The following is an 11812-nucleotide window of genomic DNA, read 5'->3' on the forward strand; positions in this document are numbered from 1 at the left end:
ACTCTAGAATCTTACAAAGAACTGTCTCGAATATTATGTGGGCCTGCTAACTTTATAATAATCAAGTAAAAAAAGCTAAGAAACATGTTTACCAATTCCTCAAAGTATAATCTCCATTCTTTTTAAAGAATCTATAGGGCTTCCCTGGTGGCGCAGTGGTTGAGTCCACCTGCCGATGCAGGGGACATGGGTTCGTGCCCCGGTCCGGGAGGATCCCACATGCCGCGGAGCGGCTGGGCCCGTGAGCCATGGCCGCTGGGCCTGCGCGTCCGGAGCCTGTGCTCCGCAACGGGAGAGGCCACAGCAGTGAGAGGCCCGCGTACCGCAAAAAGAATCTATAGAAAGCCACCAAGCCAATATGGAACCTTTATTTTAATGTGATTACTGTACATCTGAAGTATTGGAATAATCCTTTTATAAATGCAACAAGAAGAAACAATGACAAAACCAAATCTGGCATTTGACGTGAATCCATAGGAGTTTAAGCTTCAAACCCAGCCAAGAAGTTTGTTACAACCTCTTTCATCTTTGCATCTGACTCTTCTGAGATCTTTCCATCAGCCCTATTTTGAAAACAAAAGCAGATCAGTTCTGACCTAGATAAAAATTCAATGACTAGCTTAATTACAGAATTCAAAAGAATTTTAACAAGACTTTACATTTTAAAGCTTACAAAAGAGAAGACATCAGTTGTGTTCATACCTGATTTTGCCCAACAGGGTTTGATGTTGGCTGATAACATGAGACAAGAAAGCATTCTCAAACTTTGTGATCTTGCTGGGCTCCAGCTTATCAAGATACCCCCTGACACCAGCGTAGATAACAGCCACTTGCTCTTCAATAGCCATGGGAGCTGAAAACAAGTAAGTGAGTTGCTCAACAAATAAATGCCATGTTTCCAAAGTCAGAGAAACTTACTTTTTCCACAAATTATTAACACGTGTCTACAGATCGCCTACTTTCACAAGTGGAAACTCCACATCAGTACTCCTTCCCACCTCCCCACCCTGCATCAGTTTTTTCCTCATGATGGTAAGCCTTGAAGTGTAACCTCTGAGCATATTCCATGAGCACTGTATATCATCCAGCAGCATTTATATTCTTTTGGGTATAAATAACTTGCTGAAATTTTATAGCAAGGTAGTACACATTAACATTCTTTTTTTTTTTTTAATTTTTTTTTTTAGGCTGCACCCACAAAGCTTGCAGGACCTTAGTTCCCTGATCAGGGATCGAACCCAGGCCCTTGGCAGAGTCCTAACCACTGGACTGCCAGGGAATTCCTGACACTAACATTCTTTTAAATCTGCCAAATTCCACAATCATATAGCCAAGAGGGTGATGGTGGGGAGGAATGGAATCTACTATGTCTTAACTCCCAAAAGAAGGGTATTAGTACACCTTTCCTCACATTTAAATTCAAATGATAAGGACTGTACTTTAATTAAGTAACACAGGTATCAATCACATTCAAAAGACAATATCTCTGATCAAAGACTAACAGCACATATTCTTATAAGGAGCTATGTGATATTCCCAGGTCCTAACACACAGTAGGAACTTGACCAAATGGAAAAGTACAACTCACCATACTGTCCTTGCTTCAGCAACTCAGTCAAACGCACACCACGACTCAAGAGCTGTTGAGTGGCAGCATCGAGGTCAGAACCAAATTGGGCAAAAGCAGCAACCTCACGATACTGAGCCAATTCCAGTTTCATGGTACCTGCCACCTGAAATACAGAAATGGTTAATTCACACAATACAAAAATACTTACCTCAATGACACAGACCACCATACACTTTGATTTTTAACCTAATGACAAAGTGATGCGAATTACCTGTTTCATGGCCCTGGTTTGGGCAGCAGATCCAACACGGGATACAGACAAACCAACGTTAATGGCAGGACGGATACCTTTGTAGAACAATTCTGTTTCCAAGAAAATCTACAATGTAAGGAAAATACTCACGCTTATTAGCAGGCCTTAAGAAATCAACTATTTTCAAAATTAAGTCATTGTAGCAAATGCTGAAGCCAGGAAGAATGCTAAATATCTTCTCATGGTAAAGAGCTCCTCAAATCTTTCACAACCCAATCAACCTGAATATTCTATTGCTGAGATTAGGAAATGTGAGTGAGATGCGAAAAGAACAGGTATATTTATATTGAATCTTATACAGGTGAAGTGTGATTTCTCCAGGATTTGCTTCAAAATTATACAGGGAAGAGAATAGTGGGTAAAAAGAAAGCAAGAATGAAGTACACTATACCACGAATTGATAAATGGGTGGGATATGTGGGGTTTCATTATACTATTCTCTTCACGTTTGAGAGTTTCCATAATGAAAACTAAAAAGCATTTAACAAATTAGTTCAAAACTACTAATCTCAACCAATGCCTTCAAATCATCCAAAGCTTTCACACTTATTTAATCATAAAATCAATACCTGTCCGTCAGTGATGGAAATGACATTCGTTGGAATGTAAGCAGACACATCACCAGCCTGTGTCTCTATGACTGGTAAAGCAGTCAAGGAGCCACCACCAAAAGCATCGTTCATTTTGGCTGCTCTCTCTAGCAGACGGGAGTGTAGGTAGAACACATCACCAGGATAGGCCTCACGACCAGGGGGTCGGCGGAGCAGCAGAGACATCTGACGGTAAGCAACAGCCTATGGTATAGAAAAGGGTTGTGAAGTTCACCTATTAGACAGAAGCTACATTTGTCAACTACCACTGGGGCACCAACATACAGAGTCTAAAAATACATTTCATTTGACCTGTTTGGATAAGTCGTCATAAATGATCAAAGCATGTTTGCCATTATCCCTAAAATATTCTCCCATAGAACATCCAGAATAAGGAGCCAGGTACTGAAGTGGGGCAGCATCCGAAGCAGTAGCTGAAACCACAATGGTGTACTTCATGGCATCTGAGAAGAAAATAAATTTTAAGTTTTATATGGTTATCAATACTGTGATTTTAGATTAGAGACTAGAATAAAAATTATCTAAGTGCTTTACTACTGTGACTTACTATTAAAATTATCCAAATAGCTTCTACTTTAAAGAAACTGACAGAACCTTAAAAGTTAGCTGCTGTTTTATACTAGTTTTTTACATATTACTTTTGTATTGATTTATATTAGAAACTTCAGGTCATTAAGGAGTAATTAAAATCAGCCTACATTAAGCATAAGCTATCCTAAGATTAGCAGCATCCCAGATAATGAGACTACAGTTCCTTAATACCTGCATCTGTAAGTCTCTTCACTAACTGGGCAACAGTGGATCTCTTCTGACCAATAGCAACGTAGATACAGTATAGCTTCTTCTTTTCATCAGTTCCATCATTGAATCGTTTCTGGTTAATGATTGTGTCAATAGCAATTGACGTTTTGCTTTAAAAAGAGAAAATAAACATAAATATTACTAAACACTTCAAAGGATCCCCCAACTTAAATTTCACTCCTCTTCCTCTTCCTCCTCACATCATATTCTACTCTCTCCTGGATATCCAAAGTATTTACCATTCCAAGCCTAAAAGTAATCTTTCCACAGAGCAAATTTTAGTTAGAACTTTTCAACAAGCTATCAAGTCTTTACCCAGTCTGTCGGTCACCAATAATCAGCTCACGTTGACCGCGACCAATCGGCACTAAGCTGTCCACAGCCTTAATGCCAGTCTGCATTGGTTCCCGCACAGAGATTCGAGGAATGATCCCAGGGGCTTTCAGACCAACTCGCCTTCGGGTCTTGGAACCAATTGGACCCTGTTAAACGATAAAAAGAAACCCCAGACCAATCAGTTTGGCTCTTTGTTAGAAGCTACAACCACATCTAATAAATGTTAAACCTACCTTTCCATCAATGGCATTACCAAGGGCATCTACTACACGACCCAACAGCTCCTCGCCGACTGGAACATCCACAATAGCCCCAGTTCTCTTCACAATATCTCCTTCCTTAATTAGTTTATCATTTCCAAACACAACAACACCAACATTGTCAGGTTCCAAGTTCAGAGACATACCCTATACAAAAGACACAATTGAATACCCATGAAGCTTGAGTGGCACTTCTTCCCATATACTTACACTACATATGAAAATAGAGGGAAAGAGTAATATTGACTTTTCAGATCTGGTTTACTCATGAGTATTTTTCCAACGAAAAATCTTCCTTAGTTAAGACTTCTAAAACAGCAACATGTTCCATTGAATAATTACAGGTTAGAATTATAAGCCTAAGAAGCACCTTATCACATCCTCTAAGAACTAAAAGAAGCAAAGAAATTGAACAGTTTAAGCTTTTTCTACTGCATTTCCTTTGACTATGGTTTTTGAACTGGGTGCCTGTATGAAATAAAGCGATCAAGGTCAACTGGGGATTTTAAGACATGCTTGATTCACATCTGTGAGAACTCCATGAACAATTTTAAAAAACTATCTAGTCAGAACCTGTACCCATCAGGTTAGTAAAAAGTTAAATTAAAAGCTACTTAATCAAGAACAAATCTATATAATATGACAGTGCTGGGTCATCTCTCATCATTACAATCATATTTCAAAATGGTAAGACTTTAGGTCCCTAAATCACAACCAAAGCAAAAAGGCTAGTCCAGGAACTGACTCTGGTCAATAAATGAAGCTCTGGAGAATTACTTACACTAAATACAGAGGAATATCATGGAATATCATCACAGGTACAAAATCTTTAGTCTGAATATCTGATGTTCAACAGAGTAGTCACTAATCACATGTGACTATTTAAAATTTAAATTAATAATTGCCCTGTTGGGACTTCCCTGGTGGCGCAGTGGTTAGGAATCCGTCTGCCACTGCAGGGGACACGGGTTTGAGCCCTGGTCCGGGAAGATCCCACATGCCGCGGAGCAACTAAGCCTGTGCGCCATAACTACTGAGCCTGCGAGTCACAACTACTGAGCCCACGCAGCTAGAGCCTGTGCTCTGTAACAAGAGAAGCCACTGCAATAAGAAGGCAGTGCACCGCAATGAAGAGTAGCCCCTGCTCACCACAACTAGAGAAAGCCCATGTGATGTGCAGCAACGAAGACCCAACACAGCCAAAAAAAAAGCTAAAAGGAAATTCAGTTCATCTATTTCAGCCTAACCTCTCAAAGTTATATACACTATAGATGAGAGGTTAAATTCTTAGCCAAGGTCTGAGAGCTACTGATAAAACTTTCGGCTATTCCATAATTAGTCTTGCATACCAACAGGCTCTTTTTCCACACTGGACACTACCAAGCAGACCAAGAAGATCTTTCCCCCTGTGTGATTAGTGGATAATTCTACTGCCCCTGGTCCACCTGGATATCATGCTCTGCTTTCATCAGAGAACCCGTGACTCCTACAACTTTTCTCACCTTACTTCCCAACTAGGCTCAATCTAATAGAAAAAAGTAGACTTGTATCATTAGAGAGCTTGATAGCTACATCACTAGCTCACTTTTCAACAACAGATCCACTCTTACTAGAAATACAAAGTCAGTGGCTTTCAACTTTTCACCGGAAATGAATTTAATTAAAATTATCAAATGCTTTCGTATAGGATGATCTTAACAGCTACAAACAGACTTGAACTTCTCAAAATCTGGGTGAAGATTTACTCAGTTTTATATTTCAATGCTAATGTTTACAACTTATGTGTAAATCAGTCCCTAGGGTAAAAAGTTTGGTTAACAAAAAATTTATTTTTTTCACAATCTATAATAATGACAAACAAAAACTGAAGCAGATTCAGATTCAAAGTTAAAAAAAAAATCTTACACAATCTCTGAATTACTAAATGAATAACTGAGGAGACACCAATGTTAAAACATCAAAATCTCATTTTATAATTCACCTTTAAACCTGAAGAAAACTCTACCATTTCTTCTGCTTGAACATTTCTCAGCCCATGTACACGGGCAATACCATCACCAATACTTAAAACACGCCCAGTCTCTTCAAGGTCAACAGAGGTATCAGCTCCAAGAATACGCTCTTCAAGAATAGAGGACACCTCAGCAGTGCCTATTAAGAGAGGACAATTCCATTACAAAAAGAGCCTGGGCCAAAGACCTTTTCAAAACTCATTTCCCTAACAATATATAAACTAGAGTTGTGATCATAATAATCAAATTGCATTCTAAAACATAATGTCCAACATTCTATTCAAAAAAGCTTGATACCTACCACTATGAAAATGAATCCAAGTGACTGAGAGAAAACTTCACGAGACAAATGTAAACCAGATAAGGAGCTAATCAAATTAAGCAATACTCTTAAAATAAACATTTCCTATCTTGTAATTCTTTGGTTTAATCTCTAGGAAATCTGTATTTATGTTAAAATTTGAATATAACTCAAACTAAACTCTATAAAAAGCATATTTTTAAAATGCAGTGTATTTTAAAAAGCAACTCTTTGGGAGTTCTCTGGTGATCCAGCGGTTAGGACTCTGTGCTTTCACTGCTGAAGGCGCAGGCTCAATCCCTGGTCTTGGAACTAAGTTCCCGCCTCGCAGCCAAAAAAAAAAGGCAACTGTTTAACAAAGTGTAAGTACAGGTATCCCCCTCTTTTTGAAAGTTCCATTTATGCCATTTCACTTTTACAAAAAAGGGTAATCGCTTCTTCACACTTTAGCCATTTCAGCTAAGGAAAGGTTTCATTAGAATGTTCCACTTTCAAATAGTGAGGAAAACCTGTAACTTTTCCTTTAAAAGGATGCAGGTACTATTCTTCGTCTCAGCATGTGGGAGACACCTAACTTTATTTCAAAAGCCCTAATGCACATATCAAAAGAAATTCCCCAACCTACAGCATCTTCCTAAGCTTACCTCCTCACCTCTCTATTGCATTTACAATGTGCAAATTCAGACTGCCAGGTATAGCTTACCAATTACTGTCTTTGAAAAACATAGAGGTAAAAATTACCTGCTTTTTTTCAGTGTTTTTTAGAAGAGGAAAATATTCATAGATCAGAAACGGCGCCCACCACCTGACATATACTTTGTTTCCACCAAAGGAGCATTCATTATGAGAAAAAAAAGAACCTGTACTAACATCAAAAGAGAAATACATAATTATAGTTCATTTCACTAGAACAAGAGAACCTACCAAGACAGGGCTAAATGGCTCATTATGGGTTAAGAATCTGAGATTCCATAGTAACTAAAATTGAAAGAAAACACTAACTAATGGAAAAAACCCAAAACATCCACAATAGGTATGTAACCTACGTAACTTCATTTTTCACTTAATCGCAAGGTAGTAAGTGTGGTGTAGACACAGAATTAACAACTTACCAGTCTTCTGAAGACGAGAGTTAGAGGCATGGAGGTTCCTTACAGCAATGAAGGATGACCCCAAAGCATTTTTGGAGACCTAGTGCAAAGATTTTTTTTTTAATTTAATTTTTTAAAAAGCCTTTATAAAACTAGCAAGCTTAAACAAACGCAGGCTTGGCCTGATCAAATTACCAGCATAAATATTAACCACCTGAGAAAGCACTTTTGATCTATGTGAAAATTTATTATGCAGCTCCTGGTACACAATAAATATGCTAAAAAAAGCAGAGCATATTTTAAAAAGCAACAGCTAACAAAATATCTTTCTTTTTAAAGGCATCAGATAATATTATTTTGACTTTAGATATATTTCAATTGAGTTGTGGAAATTCTCAATTTGATAAACTGCTTCCTAAAAGGGGCAAATCTCAATAGATTTTCTATTTCAACCTTAAAAATAAAAAGCCTGTAAATGTTAGAGTTTGATTAGAAACTAAGAGATATGGCACATGCACTTTTTTAAAAAAAAATGCCAACGAATGTCAACAAAGCTTGCAGTAATCTGGACCCCTCTTCCTTCAAGTTGAAACACTGTGGTTGGTCAATGTCAATTCCGAAGACACTCCCTTCTATAGGACCTGGATGAAAATCATGAAAAACGCTTTTTTTTTTTTTGCTAACAGAAATCCAAAACGGTACCAAAGGTTGTTAAGGTAGTAAAATGACCAATATATTTATTTCACCTCCCAAACTGAGATTACTCTTAAAATGAAAGAACAAGTAAAAGTGTTTACACAGGACCTAAAAGTTACTTCCGTAACTCCAAGTGATATTAGTAATGAAAGGCACTGACCTCCACAGGTTTTTTCCAACCTATGTTCTACTTTATTTTACTTGATTTCTCAAACACTAACGATTCCTCAAGGAATCTTAAAACACGTCAAAGCACCTCAAAGGAAAATCTGCCTGACTAGGACAATTTAGAAGAAGCCAGCTCCTCTGCTGTCAAGGTATCGGCCGCAGTGAAATGCGTATTTGCACCTGGACGGTGTTTTCTTGATCGTTTCACTATTCAGCACTAAGAGACCGCCTACTGAAGCATTCAGAAAGCCACCTTCACTTATTGATGTCCTCTGAACCGACCTCGGCGAAAAGGTGGAAGCCTGGGGCCTGCTGACCTTCAATACAATGTCAGGCTCCCCAAGCTCGCTTCAACCAGGCCTGACAACAGTGCTCTGACCTTCAACGAGGAAGTCCCGGAGAAGCAGCGGGACCGAACCTCGCCGTTTCGCAGCAGGCCTCGTAAAACTAGCGCCCCAGTCCTGACCTTCACTCAAGGCCTCTCTCAGACAAAGACTGGAATCCTCCGGAGGCGCCATCTCTGGATAACACGAAGGTCACTGTCTCCCCTGCAGCACTCGGAACCCTCCCGCACGGGGCGACCAAAGGGCCCTTCCGCCGCCAGCCCAGGACAGCCCGAGTGGCCAGCGGAGCAAGATGGCGAGGCCCAACACAGCCCCTCAGCCTCCGCGCAGAAAGAGCGGCCGAGCCCGTGCATCACCACCTACTGCCGCCGAGCCCCCTCCCTGCCGCTGGGACCCCGCGCTCACCAGCCCGGCCCGCCGAGGGAGGGCGCGGGCCACGGCCGCGGCAACGCGCACGGATAGCATCTTCGCTGCTCTTCCTCAGGTGCTTTCTCTGCAGCCGCAGCCTCTGGACTGACTGGGACAAAATGGCCGAGCTGCGAGGAAGGTCAAGGCGCCAGCACACGTGACCCGGAAGTACCGCCCCTCCCCCGGACGCGAATCTGCCGGTAATTACTTTTTTTAAGTATCGTTTTTAGATTTGAACCTCCAAATGATTAATTAGACCTTTGCCAGCCTCGGCCCAGGCATTGGTTACCCATTTACTTTGATCTTTCGCGTCGACCTTATGGTTGCCCTGGGCGACCACATGGGTAGCGGAACCGGCCAAGAAGCAGTTACCAGACCGCATCCCGGCAGGGAAATGATGGTGGCGTCACCCCGTCCTGGGGCGCGGCTAGCTTGACTGTCAGGGGGGTTAATTGTGGCGGGTCCGAAGCTACAGCTATAAAACCTTGGTGATGTAGGTGCAGTCAACAGTAATTTCAAATGGGCGGTTTGGCAGCAGAGCGTTTCCTGCTGGGAGAATTAACGCGGATTAATCCGCAGATCGCTGGCTAACACTCCAGACCCTCGGAGTCAAAAACTGGGGGCAATCTGAATCTTTGAAAAGCGTCCACACCATTCTAGATGATCTGATAAGCACTCAAATTGGAGAATCGCAGTTCTTTTAGATTCGATTTAAAAGAATCCTGTTTGCGAATTAGAGCAAATTGTTTTTAAAAAAAAAAGTATAACGAGCATGGGGACCTCCCTGGTGGCGCAGTGGTTAAGAATCTGCCTGCCAATGCAGGAGACATGGATTCCAGCCCTGGTCTGGGAAGATCCCACATGCCACGGAGCAACTAAGCCCCTGCACCATGACTACCGAGCCTGCGCTGTAGAGCCTACAAGCCACAACTACTGAGCCGGCGTGCTGCAAATACTGAAGCCCACGTGCCTAGAGCCCGTGCTCCACAACAACAGAAACTACTGCAGTGAGAAACCCGCACTCGACAATAAAGAGTAGCCCCCACTCACCTGAACCAAAGAAAGCCCGCCTGCAGCAACGATGATCCAACGCAGCCAAAAATTAATTAAGATAAATAAATAAAAGGAAATAGGTTTTAAAAAAAAAGTATAACAAGCACAAATTCAAATAGAGTGGTTGCCAATCCTGAGAAGAATGGTCCAGAATCAAAAGTCTCATTCGAGAGTGGGCTAGGGCTCAATTTTTCCTCTACAAGCAACTAGTTTCATGACAGTAGGGACTTCACTTTTTCATTTGAAGTAAAAGGGAAATGATGAAAATAACTTTCTATACCAACCCAATGAAATCAGGGCGGAACTTTTGTTCCTCCTACAGATTTTTTGGTGATATTGAGATTTTTGTGATATGTAGAGAATTTGGCGGGGGTGGGGGGATGTTGGGTATTTTATGATAGTGGAGACTATTAACGTTGCCTTCACTTGCGGCTGTACTAAGAAGGATATTTCAGCTTCATCCACCAAATCCTGGTTTACACAAAACCTTAATTTGGGTGGGGCATATGAATATGGGTTATAACAGTCATCTCCTAAAACAGCTTGGAAATACTATATGGCCATCAATCCCTTTCTCCAATATTCTACTTTCTTTTCAAGATGAGCCATGGATACATACGACAGTCCTCCTGGAAATTAGGTGTAGGAACAGGTAAGATTTTGGTTTGTAAAAACAAAGTTCAGGAATATTTTGTAAAACTTGTAGTGATGAAAGTGGACAAAGGGCAAAAAGATAACTTTCCCCACCACTTATCTGGAATTTAGTTAATGAGCAGATACATATTTAACCAAAACAAACAAAAAAAGAATAAGAAAGCCATACAGTATGGTGCTGGCTAGTTAGCTGAATTTCGTTGAAAAGTTTAATCATTTAAAATAGGCATATGACTTAGGAAAAAGATATTTGGTGCTAAGTTATCCACAATTTGATGTTAAACTACATATCACAGAAAGTTAAGTACATGGTCTACGTTTCCTAATGTAACAGTATACTACAGGAGGTTGTGGACAGCAGCATGGTATAACCTGAGGAGACTGAAACACCCAATAGGAATCAGAACACTGTGGTCAGATTCCAGCTCTACCACCTCATCTTGGTCAAGTCATATACTCCGAGTGTGTGGTTTTAATGTGAAAATAGGTAAAATAATGTGTGTCCATCTATTTTACAGGATTCCTGTGAGAATGAAACAAAAATAGGAAAACACAGAAAACTATACATTCCCGTAGAAATATAAAGAACCTCTCATGGCGTTAACTACAGAGTGATGGAAGGAGAGAACTTTAGGAAATGCAAGAAATGAATGCAAGAATGGCTGAGTGGCAGTGCCAGTGCCAGCAGTTGTATGCCGTTTTAAAACAGTCTCCAGCACATTTAGAAAGAAAAAACAGCCTGGCTCTAGGCAGCTTTAGTTCTCGTCCTGGAGGTGATACCATGGAGAGCGCAGAGAGCTGCGAGGTGGTAACGGAGGAGAGCCTTGCAGTGCTGAAGCCTTGGACCAGCCTAGTCCAAGGGCTCAGCGCCTGGAGTCCTAGTAAAAACTACAACTCCCAGAAATCCTGGGCCCCAAAGGGGGCGTGCCCAACGGTGTGCGGGCGGAGTTGTCAGAGCAAGCGGGGCCCTTGTCCCGCGAGAAGCTGCTCGAGAAGTGGCGGGAGTGACGGCTATGGAAGCGCTGGAGGAGAAAGAGGCGCAGGTGATGGCGCGGGAGCGGGGCTTTGCGGCATCCCAGAAACCGCGTCTTTGATACACCCACCCTGCTGGCGGATCTCCTGGGCACGCCACTTTTACTTTGTTCCTCTGCTGGTCCATATCTAGCCCCGCCTTCAAGATCTGTGAGCCTCCCC

At 41.4% G+C, this 11812-nt stretch overlaps 2 protein-coding genes across 4 annotated transcripts in view; one reads left to right on the plus strand and one right to left on the minus strand.

Moving 5' to 3' along the window:
- Positions 1 to 352: 352 nt before the first annotated feature.
- ATP5F1A (ATP synthase F1 subunit alpha) lies at positions 353 to 9055 on the minus strand. The gene is made up of 12 exons (XM_024734707.1): positions 8909 to 9055; positions 7317 to 7395; positions 5873 to 6042; positions 3865 to 4038; positions 3611 to 3777; positions 3257 to 3405; positions 2786 to 2937; positions 2453 to 2677; positions 1842 to 1949; positions 1589 to 1733; positions 703 to 853; positions 353 to 563 (listed from the first exon to the last, which is right to left on the minus strand). The coding sequence occupies exons 1-12, from the start codon at positions 8966 to 8968 to the stop codon at positions 482 to 484; spliced, it is 1662 nt and encodes a 553-aa protein (XP_024590475.1). The 5' UTR covers positions 8969 to 9055; the 3' UTR covers positions 353 to 481.
- A 2547-nt stretch (positions 9056 to 11602) lies between these two features.
- HAUS1 (HAUS augmin like complex subunit 1) overlaps positions 11603 to 11812 on the plus strand; it is a 16066-nt gene continuing 15856 nt past the window's right edge. For 2 of the 3 annotated variants that reach the window (XM_024734721.1, XM_024734722.1), the window contains exon 1: positions 11623 to 11661. In XM_024734721.1, the coding sequence (XP_024590489.1) occupies positions 11632 to 11661 (30 nt within the window). In that variant the 5' untranslated portion in view covers positions 11623 to 11631. Of the gene's footprint in view, positions 11662 to 11812 lie in introns of all 3 variants that reach the window. The other variant, XM_024734720.1, reaches the window with a different exon arrangement.

The sequence above is a fragment of the Neophocaena asiaeorientalis genome, unplaced genomic scaffold (assembly GCF_003031525.2).
Source record: "Neophocaena asiaeorientalis asiaeorientalis breed wild unplaced genomic scaffold, Neophocaena_asiaeorientalis_V1.1 scaffold322, whole genome shotgun sequence".
NCBI classification, from domain to species: domain Eukaryota; kingdom Metazoa; phylum Chordata; class Mammalia; order Artiodactyla; family Phocoenidae; genus Neophocaena; species Neophocaena asiaeorientalis.